The 21,979-nt window shown below is 43.3% G+C and overlaps 2 protein-coding genes across 6 annotated transcripts; one reads left to right on the forward strand and one right to left on the reverse strand.

The window, feature by feature from the left end:
• Positions 1-82: 82 nt before the first annotated feature.
• On the forward strand, positions 83-12,163 carry VSTM5 (V-set and transmembrane domain containing 5). 5 transcript variants are annotated; one of them, XM_085216370.1, is made up of 5 exons: positions 83-217; positions 2,259-2,588; positions 2,688-2,825; positions 3,616-3,740; positions 7,389-12,163. In XM_085216370.1, exons 1-4 carry the CDS (start codon positions 133-135, stop codon positions 3,657-3,659), a joined length of 597 nt encoding a protein of 198 aa, XP_085072496.1. In that variant the 5' UTR covers positions 83-132; the 3' UTR covers positions 3,660-3,740; positions 7,389-12,163. The 5 variants fall into 5 exon arrangements, with proteins under 5 accessions (XP_085072496.1, XP_010704407.1, XP_085072497.1 ...); XM_010706105.4 differs by having other exon boundaries at positions 8,682-12,163; XM_085216371.1 differs by lacking the exon at positions 7,389-12,163 and adding an exon at positions 6,980-7,382.
• Positions 7,574-21,855, reverse strand: MED17 (mediator complex subunit 17). Its single transcript, XM_085216367.1, has 12 exons — positions 21,570-21,855; positions 20,347-20,513; positions 19,654-19,873; positions 17,582-17,718; positions 17,380-17,464; positions 16,714-16,866; positions 15,887-16,017; positions 15,007-15,191; positions 14,469-14,606; positions 13,303-13,420; positions 11,927-12,086; positions 7,574-8,932 (listed from the first exon to the last, which is right to left on the reverse strand). Exons 1-12 carry the CDS (start codon positions 21,799-21,801, stop codon positions 8,727-8,729), a joined length of 1,932 nt encoding a protein of 643 aa, XP_085072493.1. The 5' UTR covers positions 21,802-21,855; the 3' UTR covers positions 7,574-8,726.
• Between the last annotated feature and the right edge of the window lie 124 nt (positions 21,856-21,979).

The raw sequence follows: 21,979 nt of genomic DNA on the forward strand, positions 1-21,979 counted from the left end.
GGGCAGCGAGGAGAGGCGCGGGCAAGGCTCAGCGGGGAGGAAGAGGAGGGAGAGCGGCGAGGAAGAGGCCTGCAGCCCGTTCTCGCGGGCCCCGCCCGGCGAGGTCAATGCCGGCGCCGCGGCCGCTCTCCAATGAGATCTCTGCGGGGCTGTCGGAGACGCGGTGCCATCGTGGGGACCGTCACCCTCTGCCTGGCGGCCGGCTGGGCTCTGCAGAGTAAGTGTGCCCGCTCCCCTTCCTTCCTCCTGCACGCACCCGCCACGCTTGGCCGCGCCTGGCCGCTTGCGGGCGCTGGGTGCGATGTTTGCTCTGCGGGCTGCTGCGCTTCTCTTGGATCCAACCGGCAGGACCGCGTGTCACAAATATTTGTCGGTGTTTAGATCTTGCGGTGCTGCGTTTGGCTCCGTGGGCTGCATGGGGAGCTCACGTATTTGCAGATAGTTCAGTGGAAGGTGTCTCTTTTTAACATTTACCTTGCAGTCATATATTCAAAAGAACTGCCTTTATCACAGCATTAGAAGGCACTGCAGAGAGACTGTCAGCTCAGCTCTAGTCAGAAACAGAGCAAAAGGCCTTTAAATAAACGCGGGGAACTGAAAACAATGAGAGCAATTTGCAGTGGTTACCAGAAGTTCCGTCTGTTTATCTCACTGTCACAAAGCCCTTTCCCTGGGTCTGCTCTGTCTCTGGTGAAGGCACAGCCTGCCCGAGAACGCCGCGGTGCTGTGGGAGGGCACGGTGAGCATGTGTGAGCATGGTGAGAACCCGCAGAGGGAGAATCCCAGCGGTCGTGTCTTGGGAAGAGCTGAGGTCCCACCGCTGTTCCCAGCTCAGCAGCAGCAGTCAGGCCACTGCTACTGAGGGTGGGTGAGCTGAACCAGGAAAAGGCCGCCCCTGTGCTTTATCTGCCTTCGGTCTGGTTTGATTTCTGCAGGCAGGAAACCCAGTTTGAGCCTCTTGCCAAGTATCACTAACGTGCCATTAACTCAAAAACTACGTGTGCCCATTGAAACTCAAATGTTTGGTGTTCTTCCAAATCCTCATGCAGGAAAACCCTCATGCAAGTAGGGTTATTGCAGTTAAACATTAAACAAAATGATCCATTCTGTTTAGCAGTTATGAGCAGCTCCATAATCACATTAGTGGGAAGTGTGTGATAATTATTCTTTCGTATACATTTTTGCCTAGAAGTTGGTGCAAAACAGCAACAAGGTCCCTCTGATGATATGTGATTTATCTGCACTGGCAGATAGCTGACTGTCCTGACGTAGCTGTTCTCTCAAACACTGCTAACATACTATTTCTGATTTAAAGCCTACATGACATCTCCAGCAGCCTGCTGTGTCCCTCTCATTATGCAAACACGATGAAGTCCTTGCCAAATCTTCATGTATTTAAGCTTGCTACAGTCCTTGCTTTGTGGGGATGATTAGTTGATATAATAGCTTACTTTGGCCGTGGCAACTAAGATTTCCATTTTAAACCTAGAACTACTTCAAAGGCAAGCCAGTTACTGATGAACACAAAAGCATTACTCTTGATCCACAGCATGAGGTAAATAAAGCAGGTTTTGTATTTCTTCAGAATGTTTGTTGTCATTTTAGTGGGGGATTAGGTTGACTTGGTCTGTCTGAGGTCCCTATAAACTGGAACGTTGTAATTGACTTTGGAAATCATAAATGCCATCCCTGTTTTGTTTGTTTGTTAAATGCTTGGCAATTGAGTTGTAAATACATCACTGTGAAACGTACCGACTTCAGGGACATAGGAGAGATGGAGCTTTGGACTGTTCATGAAAGACAGTTCATTTACCTCTGAGGAGGTGGTGGGTTACAGGGCCTTGAGAGCTTATGAAGAAAGTGCAGCACCTACTTTTCCCATACATGATAAAATACATTAAGGATGAGGTTTATGAGAACATGATGTGATTTCCATTTCTCCATTTGAGGTAATCAAAAGACCAGAGCTTCACACTTCCTTCTCAGAAAGACCCTTCCAAACTGGTTCCTCGAAACACTGAAACACAAGCTGTTACTTGTCCTATAAGATACAAACATTTCTCCTGACAACAACCAAACAAAAATACGTATTTAGTCTTAAGTTAGATACGTGTATTCCTACTGCGGTCAACAGAGAGAGAAACTCCTGTCCTGAAGTCACTAAGATAAGATGAATTGCCCTCCCAAGAGGTCCCACCCTGCCCAGGATACTCAACTGCTGCATCCCTCCTGCACTCATTGCCCCCTTTGTCTTTCAGCTCCTGGAGGAGTGTCATTAATTGTCCCACAGCCCAACATCAACGCAACGGTGGCACAAAATATCCTCCTCTCTGTTGAGTACTCCTGTAGAGGCATTGCCACTGTGGAGTGGAAACATGTGTCGAGCTGGGGCACCACCAAAATTGTGGAGTGGAAAAGTGGGAATTACATCAACATATCCAGCGCCTATAAGGACAGAGTGACTACTTTTGAAAATGGTTCTATACAGCTTCTGAACGTGGGCATGAGAGATGCTGGCTACTATTTTATCACAGTCACAGAGGAGTATGGAACCAACACCTATGGCACCATCATACTCAATGTTTATGGTATGAAACTCATGGGAGTTCTTAGCCTTACCCTGTGTTTAAACCCTAACCCGCTCATAAGCATTTTCATAACATCACGCATTTCTGCCCTCTTTGCAGAGATTATCTATGAAGATTTACATTTCGTAGTGGTTCTCTTTGTATTTCTTGCTGCAGTATCTGCCATTTTGATCTGCTTCATGTGGCTGTGTAACAAATCCCTCTACCTGTTCCAGAAGAAGACACATAAGCTAACAGGTATCTAAGAATGCAGCCAAGATACATGTTTTTCCAATCTGAGAAATTTGAGAAACTCACTCATGGTTTGAGCTGTAAAGGTGTGAAGCGGTGACATAGAAAAACGAAATTGGAAGGGCTTGGCTGAGTCATCCTGTTTAACTCTTTACTAACACAGGCAACTGAATAATAGGTATTTAATTGAAAAAGATCCACAGGACATCTACCTTATATTTTATATCAGAAACCAGAGAACAGTTCCCTACATCGTTAGCTGCCGCTGTTTTTTCACAGTGGACACACAGCTCATGAGCTTCTGTAGCTACTGAAAATGTTCTTGCCATGCCAGAATACAGAGTTTGGGTAAAGCCTCTCCTTCCTCCAGTTAAAGCCAATTTTCCTATGCAGCAAGAGTTCTTCAGAGTCTGAATTCAGTGCACTCCTTGGCAGACTTCAAGAATACTACAGTTCTGGAGACTTGTTCTGTCACCATCCAGAACAGGATCCAATGACTTATGTCTCAGTCCACCTTAGGAGAGCCCTCCTTTGGAAGTCATGGAGCCCTGTGGACTTTGTTTCACTTTTCATAGTGCTTTTTGTCTTGTACTCGACAACTGCTGTCACATTCAGGGTTTTGAGGGACTTATTATGTGGTCAGATATTTTGAAAAGATGTACTTAAAACCAAATTCTAGATGAGTAAACTGTAGTTAATATTAAAAATGTCTCAGCTATTAACATGGAGTTGTTAAATTTGCAATGCTGACTTCCCATCCATTTGCCAATCAATAATTTCATCCTTTCATTTGCAGCAAGTACAACTGAAGAAATTGAATTGGAAACCATTGAGTGTTAGCCAAGGACTGTCTCATAACAAAAATAACAACTCTACCTCAGGAGAAAGTATTGGCAAGAAAAGCCAGAAGGAACCTAAAAGGTAAAGTATTTGTGACTACCCTAAAAAATTCCTGACTTGCAGAGCTAATACAGGACTTGAAATCAGCAGTGTCTGATGGAGTTGTTTTGACCTGTTACGATTTCAGCTCTGCTAGTCAGAGTACGTGTTCATGGATGAGCACAAACACATTTTTGTGGCTAACTAATAAAATCCACAGCCTCTGCCACTTCTAAAAACAACCAACCAATAATATCTACCTGTAAGAAAATGATGGTGTTCCTGAAGGACACTTGCATTTTGGCTACAGCAAGTCCCCTGTTATACACAGAATAGCCATTAGGATCACTCTACATAATAAATTTAGTGTCTAATTACAATATTACATTAAAAAATTAACTGCAAGGGTTGAATCCTGTTTATTATGCATGTGCTGCTACTTTCAGTCATAAGGAATTTCCCAAAGCTCTGAACATAAGCTGTAATTCTCTCTGAGACAAAACTGACATTGAAATAATGCCAAGATGGTCAAAGTTCCTCTGCTTATGCTTGCAGTTGTTTACACTGCCCAGGGACATGAACACACATTTTATGACATTACTAGGAAAGGCTGTCAAACAAGGAACTGTGCACAGGCACTGAAGATGATGCTGTCTGAAATGATTGGAGGATATAAAACTGACCCCACATCAGTAGAGTGGCAGAACATTGAAAATGTAAGAGACCAATGGCTAGTCTGTGTCTACAGATACCGCATGGCTTTTTGAGCTTAACTGCTGCTACTGCCTCTTCCACACTTCAGCTCACTTGCTTCATAAAGCTTTTACGAGTCATAGAATCATAGAATTGTTTGAGTTGGAAGGGACCTTTCAAGGCCATCTGGTCCAACCCTCCTGCAGTGAGCCGGGACATCTGCAGCTTAATAAGGCGCTCATAGCCCCATCCAGTCTGACTTTGAGTGTCTCCAGGCTTGGGTCATCCACCACCTCTCTCGGGTGATAGTTTCCCTCTTCTCAAGGACAGCTGTGCTCAGCAGCTGAGATACCACAGGTTTGATCCATGAAAACAAAGAATTTCCTATCAAGTGCATAACAGTGCAGATAGAAGCCACAAAGGCTTTTTCCAAAGCGTTTGGAACACAACATTTCTGAAAAACCAGCCCCAGACTGAACTGGCCATTTGCGGCGCAAAGGGCCTTACACCCACTCATTAATTCAGGTGTTAGACTCAGCTGGCTGCTCCTTCCTGCATCCAGGAAGTAAGAAACTGAAAAATAAATGAAAATCCCAGATAAAACACAGCTCAACGAAGAAGCAGTTTGTTCCAGTTCTTCACACTAAGTATGCATTGCCAGTCCTCTGCATGTCTGAGTGAATTTAACCTAAGTGACACAGAAGCTGAAAGTGTTCCTTTAACTTCTTTAAGTTTGAAGTACTCTGAAAGGTATTCATATAGCATATAGAATACTTTTATTTCTGCATACCTATTTCCATTTATTACTTTTAATTCCCAAATCTTAGAACTTAAACAATGTGAATAGGCTTTGTATCTAGAGTTGCTTAGAAAATATGGTAAGTGCAGCTGACATTTAAAACCATTTCTTGCCTACAAATTTCCTTGAATAAATGTGACAAGTCAGAAAATGTATGCAGGCACGAATGCCTCGAGTCAAAAGTTGGTGACCACTGAAAACCCTTACAGTGTACATGCATTGTAAAAGCAAAGAGAAGTTCCCAGCTAGCATAGTAGAGCCCTGCAGAGAATGACCTGGGGGTCTTGATAGATGAAAAACTTAACATGAGCCAGTAGTGTGCTCCTGCAGCTCAGAAAGCAAATGGTATCCTGGGCTCCATCAGCAGAAGGGTGTCCAGCAGGGACAGGGAGGTGGTTGTCCCCCTCTACTCTGCTCTTGTGAGGCCCCATCTGCAGTACTGTGTCCAGGTCAAGAGCCTCCAGTACAAGAAAGACAGGGAGCTGTTGGAGAGAGTCCAGAAGAGGGCCACAAAGATGATCAGGGGACTGGAGCACCTCCCCTGTGAAGACAGGCTGAGGAAGCTGGGCTTGTTCAGCCTGGAGAAAAGAAGGCTGCAGGGTGACCTCATTGCAGCCTTCCAGTACCTAAAGGGAGCCTACAAACAGGAGGAATCAACTCTTTGAAATGGGTAGATAACTGCAGGACAAGGGTTTTAACTTGAAGGACGGAAGATTTAGGTTGGATGCCAGGGGGAAGTTCTTTACAGAGAGTGAAGTGATGGAACAGGCTGTCCAGAGAGGTTGTGGATGCCCCATCCCTGGAGGTGTTTAAGGCCAGTTTGGATGGGGCCCTGGGCAGCCTGGTCTAGTATTAAACGTGGAGGTTGGTGGCCCTGCATGCAGCAGGGGGGTTGGAGCTTCACAATCCTTGAGGGCTCTTTCAACCCTGGCCATTCTGTGATTCTGTGATTTATAGTTGGAGCTTTCAGCTTGGTGAAAGATACAGCAGCATCAGCTACCCAGCCTTGGCTATTGATGCTTTTAGATAGCGATAGCCAGAGGAACAAGGAGGGTTTCAAAAAATATTCAGTGACAACATACAGTAACTAGACTACACACTGCTTTTCCGATAGACAACTCCTTGCTGAAAAATGTTATCCAAATTTTAAAATGGTTACAGGTACAGTAATAAATTATTCCCAATTCTGTGAAACTGGTATTTGCCAATAATATTACTTATTGCGGTAACTGATATAAAGAACGTGAGGATAAAATGCCAGTGGCAGCCCATTGCTGCACAGGAGCTGGCTGAAGAATTTAAAATTTTACTGCAAGCTGTTAAAAAAGTATAAGTTTAGAAATTAACAGCAATTTATTTTCTGCTTATAAACTACATGCAAAACTGCAGCAAAAGGTAATGTTTAGAAGATTCCAAGTGATCAAGGAGATTAATGCATTTTGCATTTAAACTGTAATTAAAGAGATGTCCAAGTTCACAAAATTGCTTTGGTAATCAAGTATAAATGTCTTAGACCTCTATTAATGTATCCATCTTGTGTTTAAAGGCATGCTGCTAAGAGCTCCAAGTTTGTCTCTCAATTTAGAGGTCATATCAGCCTGTTTTCCATCAGTACTGAATACCCACGGATTCCTTTTGTAAAAGGCACTCTGCAGGCTCCTAACCACGCAGTGTTGGTTTTTTTACTAACAGCTAAGCCTGAAAGTCTAAACAACTCTCTGCGCCCATAACGTGCGTGCGCTTCTGAAACAAGATAAATGATCCCTCTGCATCCTTCTTTTTCCTCCAGAAGGAAACAAATCCTGCAAACACGACAACTTAATAGCTCCAAAGTGATTATCTGGTAACGAAGTGCTTCTTTGACAAAGAGGCCGCTGTTCCATGCAGACTTGTCAGTTGAGGTTGAAAACAGCAAAGTATACAGATCAATTTGATTAATTTTTCATACGTACTTCTGATTTTGGATGAGATCTGTTGTGCTGTGTCAGGTGCACAACGTGCATCAGGCTGCAGTGCCACCCCCTGTTCAGTAAGGAGCAAAACCCCACCTGCTAGCCAAGCAAAATGAGAACAGCAGTTGTGTAAGATTCACCCACCTCGAGATCATCAAGAGACCTTTGTGCTATTTTCAACCGTGATTTTTTCAATTTCATGAATTATCCAAGACACCTTATGAGAAATGCCTTTCTCTCCTACAGTCCAGTTGCACATACGTAAGACCTTCAAGGAACTGAAATAACAGTATGTTCCACAATGGAAAATTTCAACACAGTATAATAGCTGCTTTGGATACACCCTGAACAGCAGCTTGCCAAAAACAGTTGCTTAATAGGCATTTCTAACAGCTATTCCATATTGCTCAAGAACATAGCAAAAGAACAACTGTCACTACAGAAGTATGATGTTTAATTCAAGCACGTTCTATGTGCAAAAAGTTCTCTTCTGTATATGTATGTATATACATACCTTGTAACACAATATGGATGAAAATCTTAACCAGCTTACACAGACCAGTTTCAAAAAGACCTTTAGCCATTAATAACAAAACAAAAGGAAAATTGGGCAAAACTTCAGTAGAAACATCAAGGCAGCTGTAATTACAACAAAGAAAGAGAAACAAACAAAATTACCTCTTGAAGACCTCAAGGGAGCTGACCTCTAAGAGAATACTATCATTTTTCTGAATGGCAGTGAGTGCCAGGGCAGAAAACAAAGAACAGGCTAACTATGAAGATCCAAAGCTTACTGCATGAGTTACCCGCTCTTCCTCTCTTCCCAGTCTGTTCTTTCTAGACACGAATTTACACAAAAAAGTTACAAAAATTCAAATTGGCAGGAGAATTTTACACGAAGATAAAGATCATTTCCTCTACAAGCTTGCAAACAACAGAAATTGCAAGCAAAGTAACATATACTGCATAAAGTCATCTACAGCCACATCACAAGCAGTGACTTTATAACCCTCAACACTACTGTGCCTCTCCACAAGAAATTCAGTGGGTGACCCAGAGCCACATCAGTGTAGTGCAGAGGTATTCCCTCAACCCCCAAGCCAAGAACATCACACACTGAAGACTTGTAACTTGAAATTTAAGCAATGGTACTTCCCTCGTGATATAAGCCACTAAAAGGTTTATCAGTTGCACAGCTTAAATGTCAGAATTTTCTTTTTATCAGAAACATTTGTAAAAATCTGTTCAGAAAAAGCAGAGGCTGGGAAGGAAAGGGTATCATTTTGAGCAGGCACCTTTCATACAGCAAAGGACTTCTGAATTTCATTTTATAGAAGAAAAATACAATAATCACTCAGGTGTTGGTCTATAGAACAGCCTGCAAAGGTACAGCTAAAAGAAACTTTTGGAAAAAGCTGTATTGCACATCATTGATAATGCTTTATTATCAACCCTACAACAGATGCATCTGTACAGGAAATAAATTTGGTTCTGTTTTCTTGTATAGCCCCACAGGCTGAATTATCTTTTGTTGCACAGGCAGCACAGCAATGACTCAAAGCCCCCATGAGGAGACAGAGATGATCAGCATGGAGTTAGGGCTGCCATGAGCAGCTCCATTTTATACACGAAGTTGCGCCCTTCCATTTTATTCCACTGGACTTCCTTGAAGGGCCCTCGAAGATGGTTCCATTTGTTGTCCTGCAGTACGTCGCCCTTGGGGAGATCTTTGCACTGACTCCGTGGAAACTGAACCATCACTTTGCTGCCACTTTCAGGACCATTACGTACTGTGATGAACAAAGATTTTATGAGTATTTTTACTTGTGTTAAATACCCTCCCTCATGTATGCAGTACATTATTGTTGAGGCAATTCCAAACATGCTGGAAACAAATGACAAATTGCCTTACATACGTTTATGTTGTAAGCTGATTTCACATTTTTTCTCTACAGTTTTTATGTTGGCACTGCTCTTTGCTAAAGCAAACCAAAGAAACATTTGACAAACAATCCAGAGAATACACATTTCACATGAAGTGCAAGGAAAAACAGCCTTAGTAATGTCAAGTTGTCGGATGGTTTTCTTCTTTTTTTCCCTACTTAATTCTTATCTCCAAGGTGATCCCTAGCATTCTGTTCCAAAAAGTACATTCTAATTCTCATGAGCTGCATCTATTAAATATTTATTCCTATTGGATACCTCTCTGGAGAGGAATGAAGTCAGGACTGCTGTTATCATCAAACTGCAAAATTGGTGGAGAGAGGGTGGTATTCTCCAAGTCTAGGTGACAGTTTTTTCGCTTGTGTTTCTTTGTTGTATTGTTTTTTTTCTTTTGGTGGTGGTGGGCTCATTATTTGGTTAAGGAGGTAACACTCAGCTTTCCCAAACATTACACCTGTGGCAGCAGATCAAAATTGCTGTATGACCACTTCAGATTTGAGAAGCACAGGTGGACACACACCTTATGCACTAACCAAAACTAACACACGTGGATCCAGAAGCTACCTCAGCTGCCAGTTCTTTGCCTATGAAAGGTAATCTTCAAAATGTAGACCAGAGGAGAGGGAAAGGCACCTTCATCTAGTCCAAACCCCTGGCACAAAGCAAGGTCTTCAAGAACAGGTCAGAAAGATTTTCAGTCAGGTTTTGAAGATGGAGGTTCCACAGCCTCTTGGGGCAACCTGGGTCCAACCATCCTCACAGTGAAAAAGACTACTGTGGTTAAATGAAATTTCCTTATATCAGTTTGTGCCCATGGCTGGGTGCCACTGAAAAGAGCCTGGCTTCATTCTCACTGCACTCTTCCCTTCAGGTATTTATGGATACTAATGATGTCACCCCTCAGCCTCCTCTTCCCCAGACTCAACAGTCTGAACTCCCTCAGCCCTTCCTCACAGGAGAGGTGCTCCAGTCCCTTGATGGTCCTTGTGGCTGTTTATTGGAATTGCTCCAGCACGTCCATGCCTCTCCTGTACTGGAGAACTCAGCACCGGACACAGGACTCCAGCTGTGGCCCTACCAGTGCTAAGCAGACAGAAAAGATCCCTTCCTTCGACCTGCTGACAAGGCTCTGTGTGATGCAGTACAAAAAGCTGCTGGCCTTTGTCACAAGTACATATTCTGGCACTCTTGGGCAGCTTGCTGGTGTCTGGGCTTGTTCCTCCTCATGTGTGGGACTTAGCACTGCCCTTTACTGAACACTCTGAGGTTCCTGCCAGCCCAGTTCTCAATTTGTTCAAGTCTCTTAGAATGGCAGCACACACGTTATCACTATCAGCTACTTCTCATTTTTGTATCACCAGCAAACCTGCCCTAACATCCAGCTGCTCTAGGCAGCTGTGGTCCCAGTACTGAACTCAGGGTTATACCACACTTCTGGCATCCAGCTGGATTTCGTGGCTGAGGATCACAACCTTTTAAGCCTGGCAATTCAGCCAGCCTAGCTCCTATTCCATCACTCTGTCAATCAAGGGGGATGTTGGCGTACAGTCTCAAAAATCCTGCTAAAATAGAAAACATCCCTTGTTCTGCCCTCACTTACTGAATTAGTTATCTCACTGTAAAAAGCTTTTGGGCTGATTGAGCGTAATTTCCCCTTCATAAATTGATGTCAGCTACTCCCAATCACCTTACGTCCTTAATATGTTTGGAAACTGTTGTGTTTTTTTTACCCCTTCACCTTTTTAGTAACTGCAGTGAGCTGAGCAGATTGGGGTTTCCCATTCTTCTTCTTTAATATATGACACAGGCCTTTTTCCTGTCATCAGGAATCTCTCCTGACCAACAGGACCTTTAACGGATCAAGAGTGGATTTACAGTGACACAAACCAGGTCCTTCAGCGCTCACAGACACATCCTACATCATTCTTTGTTCTAGACTCACAGAATCATCACTCAACTTCAGTAAGGAGGGTCAAGTTAAGTCTGTGATCCACATCATGGGGTCGTGGGATTTCTGAAGGTCAGTCTTAAGACCAAGGGAAAGAAGATATCAGGTACTTTAGCCTTCTTCATGTCCTGAGCTACCAGGTCCTGTCCCCACTTAGCAGCAGGCCCAGGCTTTCCCTAGGCTTTCTTTTGCTGCTGATGTATTGACTGAAGCTCTTCTTACTACTCTGTATGTCCCACACCAAATCCAATCCCAGATGCACTTTAGCTTTCCTATTCCCATCCCTGAATTCTCAAGCAGCATCTCAGGTCACCTGCTCCCATTTTTTGTGGCTTTTTTCATCTGAGGTGAATCATAACTCCTTGTTCATGCAGACTTTCTGACACCTTTGCACAACTCGGTGCACATGCAAATGATTATTCTTGATCTGAAAGAGGTGATCTTCAGAAAAAAAAAAAAAAAGAAAAAAATAACAACCACCACCACCAACTACCTCTTCTGGACTCCTCTGTCTCTTCATAGAACAGCATCCCAGGTGATTCATCCAAGCAGATCCCTACAGAACATTCTGTGCTCCTTAAGCCCAGAGTTGTGATCTGTTGTTTACCTTATTCCCTCCTCTCAAGATCACAATGGTTTCTGCAATCTGTTTTTTCTATGTCAGTTCCAAGAACTATTTTCATGCTTGTCTAAGTCAAACCTAGTTTAATAATTAAATGGCTACTTGGCAAAGTACTCATTCTCTCTAGGTGCCAATTCCATACACAAGAGATCATTTCTAGAATATTTTGCTATAAGTTGTCATTGTTCTAAAAAATCCTGGAGCCTGATTTTAGGGGAAAACTTAAAAACCCTTTAGAACTCTGTACACATTTGAAATAGAAAGTATTACCTGAAATGGCATAGTCTCCATTTGGTGATGCTACAGTTATTGCAGATGCATTGCCAATACTCTCCACTGGCCCCAGGCCAACGTGATTACTGAAGCTCAGCACGTGCCATCCCATAACTTTTGCAAGCTGCTGAACTGCATGTACTTGGTGCTGCGACATCTGAAAGGTGACAAGAGGTTCGTCCTCTCATCAGTATTTGCAACCATAAAATGAAATACAGAGGAACTATGACTGTTTTTTTTTGTGTGTGGTTTTGTTGTTGTTTGGGTTTCTTTTCTTTGCCTGTTTTTGTTTTTTTAGTGGTGGTTGTTTTGGGGTTTGTTTGTTGTTTTTTTTTTTTAAACACGTTATATATGTCAGTATAGCTTTGTAGGCAGAGGCAACCACTATACCAAGTACACTACTCAGCCAGATGACTTTTTAAAGTACTGCTTTCAATTAGCAAAAAAATAACCTAACTGTTATGAAAAGGATTTTGAAATATCTTTTCTTGGACAAAGATCTTTGCTGTAAATATCTAAAATACCATTACAAATATGTATTAACTTTGTGAACTCATATAAAGGTTGAGGTTCTCTGGCACATGATTATCTCCATTAATGCTCAAAGGCTTTAAACTTTGAACTTCAACAACTTACAAGTTCAGAAGAGAATGTTTTTCCACATCAAAATGTAACACTTGTTGCAAAGAATAACCCAGCACTGTTAGCAGTTCTCTGAAAGTCTAAAAACATGTCTTCATGAAGAGATACCATCAACAGAATCTGTTTCAACTTGTTTTCTTTGTGTTGTGGAGTTTGATGCAACTGCACCAGGCCAAGCACTGTTATTAAAGACCTGTATTTTGACTATTTAAAGTGTGTATTAGGGAGACTCTCACTTCTGAACAGAACCAGCAGCTTGCTCCACGCAATTAACAAGCCTCAGTTCAAATATCAGCTGATTTAATAATGGTTGCTGCAAAGCAATCATTAACAACACAGTGCTGAAATGACAGTAATTGCAGGCTCATTAAGATCTCTAGATTGGATTTGGTTACAGTAAGCTTAATATATCGAATACCTTGTAGCCTGCTCTCACTGGCTTGTTCTGAAGTCAGCAAAAAACCTACTGCTCTGAAAATGATGTCAATATCAGTAGTATTTTTAATGGAAGGGCAAAAAACTGATTGCTGCTGGTGACCCGGTATTACATTTTAGTAGCAGTTGCTAAATTCACTATACAAACATACTGGAAAATCCAGTCATCCACCTTTCCCATAGGCAATAACTTCATTTCAAGTTTTCTAATGTTTTCTACACAGATAAAGGTGAGATTTTCACTTCTGTTCCCCAAAATACCAGAAGAAAAGGAAGAACAAAGTATACAAGTATACCTGAGATAAAAGGAAATCCTGCAGCTCTTGCTCTTGATGAGACAGTGTAATAACTCTTCCATCTCTGTGCACTACTCTGATTTGTTCAACTCCAATGTTGAGCTGTAGTTGAATGGATCTTTGAAAACAAGATACACATGTATTCAAAATGCATTATAACACTTCAGAAAATAGGAACACAGAATTCTTCTGATTAATTGATAAGAACTCTAAGATAAGGATAGTGCAAAGCCCGTGGAATACAGTAATAACTTCAAACATCTCAATTACACCATTCACCACAACATTCCCCTTTAGAATGCAGGGCAAATGTATTCCATGGCACATTTCCAGAGGTGGTCCACTGCTTGTTCAAGTCAAGTCCTGAGGTACCTCACAGCTCCCTCCTTGCCTCTATGCCCATTTCCTTCCAAAAGACAGGGGAAAATTTACTAAGGGATGGTTCTATCCTGCTGTCAAGACTTAAGCAGCACACGTACTCTGGAACTGCAAACTGCACCAGCGCCTGCAACATGCTCCATAGTGTGGACACAGCCAAAGAGAGCTGCCCAAAATGGCCAAAGGGTGCTAAGGCAACCAGCTCACCTACCTGAACCTATTAGTGAATGCACCAATGGTCAGCACGTAGGCATTTGTTTCCACTACTTGAAGACTCAGACTTCAATGACAATACAGTAATAACATAAATTACACGAGCTTCACACATTTCAGTGCTTCTGTAACCAAGCGAGGGCAGAGCACTGACTAACTCTCCAGGCCCAGGTTGGAAGCTTAAAGACAAGCATGTACAGAAACACTCTATGTTCAGCTATCTCCATACACCCCTGTCCTAAAGAACCACTTTCTTCTTTGAATCTTTCCCTGAAGGAAACTACTAGATAGCTACTTACTAAGTTTCTCCATTAAATGTACTGTAAAGTGGGTGAGGAGGTAGCTGTTCCTTCCCACCACTCAAAATCACAACAGTTGTACACAAAAACAGGCTCCTAGCTTTCTGTTTTACAGCAAATCTAAAATTGGGGGTTGAAACTAGATGATCCTTTTGTGGCCCTTTTCAACTCAGAACATTCTGTGATTCTATGAAAATTGCAATGCACCACTTGTATATGCTGTGCTACTGCAACGCCAGTTTACAAATAGAAAGATACAAATGTTTTCATACTTACTTGCATATCTGTTCGTATCCTTGAGAAGTTATTAGAACTTTAACACTGGATTCATATACATCATTTATATTTGACCAGTGGGCCTGAATCTGAGGATCCTCAATACGACTAGCCAGACTGTCAATGGTTCGAGCAGTTCTAGAGGAGAAAGAGACATTCCACTCAAAATAATATTGCTAATTTGTGCTGTTATCTTCTTTAAAGGAAATGAGTGGATGTACTTCAAAATTCTAGCTGCAAATTAAATATGGCTGTTTTCTGTGTCTATTTCACATATATTCTGCAGAAATATTGATGCAGTATTACTCAGTATCAACTACTCAGCAAAGAACATTAAAAAGTATAACTATTAGCAGCCTCCATCACAGCTGTCACAGACCTCACTGAAAGGAGAAATTCAGATTTCTCTAGCCAAGTGTTGTGTGATCATACATTGTTATTCTTCTCAGTACTTAAACAATCAAAGAATAGAAACTGAACACTGACGAAAATCCTGTTTTCCATAATGACACATTTCACTGCACAGCACGTGACCCACCTGCGCCTCAGAAAGATGTGTTTTGCCTGTTTTATGATCTTTTCCAGAAGTCCTTCGTTTGACTGCAAAGAACTGATTTCATTTTTATCAAAAGCCTGTGGTCCTGCTAGTCTCATTCTCTTGTGGCCAAAAGGGGCACTTGCTGGATGTGGCATCACTGTGGAGCTCAAAGTTTGCTTGTGACACTGCAAACAATTGTTAAAAGAGAAAGTAGACCAAATAATACAACTGCAAGATTTAATATGCATACTCTGAATACGCTGCTTCACATCAAATCTTAAGACTGTTGCCTTTTTCACATGACTTCATGGCTTGTGGAGCCACATCCTATGGATAGGAACACTTTCTGGAACACGCTTTCACAACTGCTTAGACATCTGCACTTTCTCTGTTCAGGAAGGGAGCACATCTCTACCTATTTCCCCAGGTCTTCCCATTCAATTACATGACAATCTAAAGCACTGAAGCAGTGATCAGGCCTTAAGTGATGCAAAGTTACTGCAGACATTTATTGTTCTTTTCTTGTGGAAGTATAATCTGAATCAATGCTCAATTCATTAAGTACTTGGCAAACACTAATTACACACAGAGGTAGAAAAGGGAAACTGATGAGCTGGACTGAAGGAACCTTTGCATGGCTTTTCCCAAGTGAGCAGCCAGGCTTAAGCTTTGGTTCAGAACTAGTGTGCCATTAAAGCACAGCTGGAACCCCTTAGTCACCAACGCACAGTAAACCTGACCAGCAGTTTGCTTCACAGAAATGGACAGAAATTTACTGGCCTCTAGTGGCCATCTGTTATTACAGCAGTGCATCAAGGCATGCAAGTCTAAACACAAGCCAAAAAAAGCCCCCTCCAATACTGGACTATGAATGCATTACCTCTCTGATAAGCTGATGCAAATTATGTTCCAGAACATAGAGATGATCCTCAGGATTCTGTTTTTCCGAAGCAGACTTCTGTGATTTTTTGTCATTGGAAGAGTGACACAGAGAAATAGACAACTGCAAACCTGTGCAAAGCAGGTTTAAAAAGATGATTAAAAAAATAATAAGGACACAGTTTCCAAGCAGGCTGTTGAGAACTTATTCTTCACCTTATACAGACATTAGCTTTACAACCAACATTCACTATCTTAGAGAAAAAAAATGTAGAAATCAAACAATGGAGAACACAGCAGCAAAAGCAGGTAACAGGTAAGTGTTGACAGCCCAACTACTACCTCAACAGATTTATTTCATGCCTATTTTTACAACTCAAACCCTCACACACAGGGAAAAAAAAAAAAGAAAAGGTAGTTGTGTATCCCTTGTATGAATTCAGTAGCTCTGACCCATCTTCATCTTCTCTAATTGTCCCCATTGAAGAGCATCACCCTTAATTCCACAGATAACCCATTAACTCACCTCTAAAGTTTCACCTACATGAAGCAATGATCTATGCAAAGCTCCCACATATGTACCTATCAGTTGACAAAACAATGTTAAGTACTACTGACAAAACCAAAAGTCTGTATAATAAAATGAGTAAATTAGAAAATGAAGTGTATTAGTTGAATTTTACTGTAATTAGCAAGTAAAATTTTGGGAAACTCTTTTTCAAAATCTTTGAAAAGCAAGGTTAACTTTGCTTTGTTTCTTAAACTAAAAGAAAAAAAAAAAGTCTCATAAAACAGAATTTCAGTCTGTAATTAAGCAAGTAATCCTACCTGGGAAAGGCTGAGAGATGATTTGATTTTTCACAACAATGTGAGGAATTTGTGATTTAATTTGAACAGCTTCTCTTGACAGCTGGGCAAAGATTTCTTTACACAGGAGAACATTCTGTGCAGTTTCCAGTTTTGTCTGCCAGTGCGGAGTACCTGAAAATATAAATTCACATCTTCAGAAAAGTAAAGAGAAGCTGCCTTTCTGTCACATACCAGATATTCTACAGTAGTTGCCTGAATGTCACCACTTGAGTAGTAAGGTGGTATTAATGGTTTTAAACTGAGACAGGAGAGGTTTAGGTTAGATATTAGGGGGAAGTTTTTCCACCCAGAGGGAGGTGACACACTGGAACAGGTTGCCCAAGGAGGCTGTGGATGCCCCATCCCTGGAGGCATTCAAGGCCAGGCTGGATGTGGCTCTGGGCAGCCTGCTCTGGTGGCTGGCGACCCTGCACATAGCAGGGGGTTGAAACTAGGTGAGCACTGTGGGCCTTCTCAACCCAGGCCATTCTATGATTCTTCTACAAATTGAGTATTTCACAGAATTTATTTAGATTAAATAAGTATATTCTTGTCCACTCTTCTTTAAAGCTTTATGTGAGAATTTTCAAATTAAATATCACCCACAAATCTACTTCTTGAGAACGCACCCAGAAAATAACATACCTGGTTTTGATTTTGGCATTGGTCTTTTAAAGAGATTGACTGTCCCAAGGTCACCAATGTCTGGAGCTTGTTTCTGAATAGAAACCTATGTGGAAAAATAAGAAAAAAGAAAAAAAGAAAAAGGTTATCTGAAGTTTATTCTTGTTTGCAAGCATGCAAATAGCATAAAATCCATGCTACTGTATTGAAGTTTCTGGCAAACCTTTATATAGGCTGATCCTTCTAAATCACTTGGGATTTGAACATCCAAAGGACAGTAATCCTCAGGTATCTTTTTATCCAGGTCGATGTCGGTGTTTTTAATCACTTCAAATGTGCCATGATGAAGGAAAAGGGAACCTAATCAAAGAAGAACAAAGACACATAAAGTAGAATCCTAAAATCATCCAGGTTGGAAAAGATCTTCAAGATCATCAAGTCCAGCCATCAATCTGATTTACCAAGTCCCATCACTAAACCATGTCCCTTAGTACATGTCCACGTATCCATTACATATCTCCACACTGGGACACCACCACCTCCCTGGGCAGCCTTTCGAACCTTAAACTACCCGCCCCATGAAGAAACTCTTTCCAGTATCCAATCTAATTTCTCCTGATACAACTTGAGACCATTTCCTTGTACCCTATCGCTTGTCACCTAAGAAAAGAGACCAACACTCTCCTTGCTGTAACCACAGAATCACAGAATGGCCAGGGTTGAAAGGGACCTCAAGGACTGTGAAGCTCCAAACCCCCCTGCCACATGCAGGGCCACCAACCTCCACATTTAATACTAGACCAGGCTGCCCAGGGCCCCATCCTGGCCTTGAACACCTCCAGGGATGGGGCATCCACAACCTCTCTGGGCAGCCTGTTCCAGCACCTCACTACTCTCATAGTAAAGAACTTCCTCCTGACATCCAAACTCAATCTTCCCTCCTTCAACTTAAAACCATTTCCCCTTGTCCTGCTTCTATCTACCCATTTCAAAGAGTTGATTCCCCTCCTGTTTGTAGGCTCCCTTTAGGTACTGAGAGGCTGCAATGAGGTCACCCTGCAGCCTTCTTTTCTCCAAGCTGAACAAGCCCAGCTCCTTCAACCTGTCTTCATAGGGGAGATGTTCCAGCCCCCTGATCATCTTTGTGGTCCTCCTCTGGACCCTCTCCAATAGCTCTCTGTCTTTCTTGTACTGGGGGCTCCAGACCTGGACACATACTGCAGATGGGGCTTCATAAGAGCAGAGTAGAGGGGGACAATCGCCTCCTTGTCCCTTCTGGCCATCCCTCTTCTGATGGAGCCCAGGATAGCATTTGTTTTCCAAGCTGCAAGGGCACCTTGCTGGCTCATGTTAAGCTTTTCATCTATCAAGACCCCCAAAACCACCTTCCAGGTAGTTGTAGGGAGCGCTGAGGTTTCCTCTCAACCTTCTATTCTCCAGACTACACAAGCCCACCGTCCTCAGCCACTCCTCATAATTCTCATTTCCTAGTCCCTCCAGCTTCGTTACTCTTCTCTGTACACATCTGAGCAACTCCACGTGCTTCTCGTAGTGAAGGGCCCAAAACTGAACCCAGTACTCAAGGTGTGGTCTCACCAATGCTGCATGGGAGGGGCAATCCTTTCCCTAGCTCTGTTGGCAGCACCATTTCTGATGCAGGCCAGGATGCCATGGGCCTTCTTGGCCACTAAAGCACACTGCTGGCTCACATTCAGACATTTTCTAACCAGCATCCCAGGTCCCTTTCTGCCAAGCAACTTCCCAGCCACTCTTTCCCACGCCTGTATTGCTGCAATGCATTTGTTGTGACCCAAGGCCAGCACCTGCCATATAACTTTGGTGAGACTCAAGGAGAGTCAGAGCTATGGCTTCTTCATTAACAGAAGATGAACAGCTCTAAATCTCTGTCCACTTTCACTGCAACAACAGGTGCCCAAAATAATCAGTTTAAATGCCTATGAATCTGTGTTCAGAGAAGATACTCCTCAGTTTAAAAAAAAAATGCTTAATGAGCTTTTGTCTATAAGGCCTACTTGTCAGCCAATATAGAATTGTTCTGTAAAGCAACCTTTACTAAAACTCTTCTCACCCTTAAAATCACTTTCTAGGTTAAGGATGGTGGGATATTTTCTCTGATAATAAAACAGGCATCCTCTTACAATTCTGTCTCGTAATTATGTGTTATTAACTGATATGTGTTATTAAACATATTCCATCTGTTTTTTTTCAGCTTAAAACACTATGTAAAATCTAAATATTCATTTCTGAGTAAAAGCAAAACACCCTACTGCATACCTGCACTTCTGTAGCTCAGATCACCAAGAATTTTGTCTCCCACTTTTCTCAGCTTCCAGTGCTGTCTCAGTCTCAGTAGTTCTGAGTTGAAATCTCTTTGTCGCTTATTTTCCTGGTTTTCTGCAACTGATTTGGATAATCTTTCTGCTCCTTTTAGCAGGATCTGAGCTGCACCTGCTAATGACTTCTTTTTTGAAATCAGCTGTAGAAACTGAGGATTCTAGGAGGAAAATAAAACCCAACAAACCTGTCATGGTTTCTGCTGGGACAGAGTTGATTTTTTTAACAGTGTCTTGTATGATGCTGTGTTTTGGCTTTGGGAGAGACATAATGTTGATAATACACCAATGTTTTAGTTGTTGCTGAGCAGTGCTCTACAGAGCCAACGATGTTTCAGCTTCTGACACTGTGCTGATAGTGAAGGAGCTTTTGCTGGATGGTAAGTAGCCTATTTAGAATTACTTTCACATCAGTATTATATGGCCACAAGAAGCACTTTGATTTACAACTCCAAGAAGCCTCTGAACTCAGCATCCTCTCCCACTCTGAGCCCTCCCAATCACCCATACAGCACAGCATGAAAACACCACGTGGAACACTACCAATTTTTGTATTTATCACTCACACAGAAAAGCCTCAGTGTAACAAAACCTTCAGTACAAACACACAGGAGATGCATAAGCTGCAACGTACCTGCTTGGCAGGAGGAGGATCCTGCACCACTGGATCCAGAGTCATAAATTTTTTATCCTTAACGATGCTGAGGACATCATACAGCACACACATTTCAGTCAGGGCACTTCTTAAGTTGTTTCTCACTGAGTCCCAAGGCCAGAGGGATGGCTGAAACTTCACCAACCCTGAAAACAAAACAAATACAGACACAAGGTATGTTTTGAGAACAAGTCTTACACCCTATCTTTTTACAAACCTGTCACAAAAGCATAAAATACAATGTGATATATGGGTTTATCTTATCTCCTTTTTACAAAGGTGTTTTCTAGGCCTCTGTCAGCAGTATTTTAGAATCATTTGAGTTAGAAGGGACCTTTAAAGATCATCTAGTCCAACTGCCCTGAAATGAACAGGGACCCCTACAGCTACAACACATTGCTCAGAGCCAAGTTCAGCCTGACCCTGAGGGTCTCCAGAGCCATCTCCATCTCCCCGGACAACCTGTTCCAGTGCCCCACCATCCTTATTGTAAAAAAAAGTTCTTTCTTATATCCAGCCTAAATTTCACTCTTTCTGTTTGAAACCATTTCCCCTTGTTCTGTCACAACAGACCCTGCTTAAGAGCCTCCCCTTCCTTTCTTACAGCCCCCCTTTAGAAACTGAAAGGCCGCTCTCAGGTCTCCCTGCAGCCTTCTCTTCTTCATGCTGAACAGCCCCAGCTCTCTCAGCCTGTCCTCATAGGAGAGGTGTTCCAGCCCTTGGAGCATTTTTGTGGCCCTCCTCTGGACGTGCTCCAACAGCTCCATGTCTGCTGTACTGAGGACTCCACATCTGGATGCAGTGCTCCAGATGAGGCCGCACCAGCACAGAGCAGAGGGGCAGGATCACCTCCCTCGCCCTGCTGGTCGCACTGCTCTGGATGCAGCCCAGGATACGGTTTGGCTCTCTAGGCTGCTAGGACACACTGCTGGCTCACGTCCAGCTTCCCACCCCCCAGTATCCTCGAGCTGTTCCCAGCAGGGCTGTTCTCTCTCCTTACATCCCCCAGCCAGCAGAGATAGCAGTGTTTGCCGTGCCGCAGACGCACACCTTGCACCAGGCTCAGGGGAACCCCACGAGGCGCTCCCGGCCCGGCCCCGCCGCCCTCCGGGGACGCACAGAGCAGCCGCAGCGGCCGCAGTCCGCGCACCCCCGCCCCGAAGGCCTCCGGCATCCACACCGCCCGGCCCGGCCGCCCCCACCTTCCTCATCCTCCGCCTCGCTCGGTTCGGCCCAGGCGCGGCCCGCCGAGCCCGGCTCGTCCTCCTCGGAGCCGGAGCCCTGGCTGAAGTCGATGCGCTGAGCCAGGCGCGCCAGGTTCTGGGACATGGAAAGGGGCTGCAGGTAGGTCTCGCTGCCATCCAGCCCCACCTCCTGCACCTGTTTCTCGCACGCCGACTCGATGCTGATGCGCACCGCCGGCACGCCCGCCATTTTGGCGCGCCCTCCTTGCTTCCTACGGGTGCCGGGCGGAGCCGCGAGCCGAGCGCGCTCGGCTGTTTCCGGAAGAGACGCTCGGGCGGGGCCGGCTTCGACGGGAACGCGCTCGGGCGCGGCCCCGACCGCAGCGCGCGTGTTTTGTTTGCCAGCGCTATTACTGATTGGGAGCGGG

The sequence above is a fragment of the Meleagris gallopavo genome, chromosome 1 (assembly GCF_905368555.1).
Source record: "Meleagris gallopavo chromosome 1, MGAL_WU_HG_1.1, whole genome shotgun sequence".
NCBI lineage: Eukaryota > Metazoa > Chordata > Aves > Galliformes > Phasianidae > Meleagris > Meleagris gallopavo.

Bases quoted from the DNA above. Each gene is read 5' to 3' on its own strand.
- VSTM5 (XM_085216370.1), top strand. From the start codon at position 133: ATGAGATCTCTGCGGGGCTGTCGGAGACGCGGTGCCATCGTGGGGACC. The intron at 2,589-2,687 runs GTATGAAACTCA...CCCTCTTTGCAG, and splicing joins CATCATACTCAATGTTTATG to AGATTATCTATGAAGATTTA. The intron at 2,826-3,615 runs GTATCTAAGAAT...TTTCATTTGCAG, and splicing joins GAAGACACATAAGCTAACAG to CAAGTACAACTGAAGAAATT.
- MED17 (XM_085216367.1), bottom strand. From the start codon at position 21,801: ATGGCGGGCGTGCCGGCGGTGCGCATCAGCATCGAGTCGGCGTGCGAG. The intron at 17,719-19,653 runs GTATGCAGTAGG...TTCTTTGATTAG, and splicing joins TCTGAGCTACAGAAGTGCAG to GTTCCCTTTTCCTTCATCAT. The intron at 17,465-17,581 runs GTTTGCCAGAAA...TTTTCCACATAG, and splicing joins AAGGATCAGCCTATATAAAG to GTTTCTATTCAGAAACAAGC.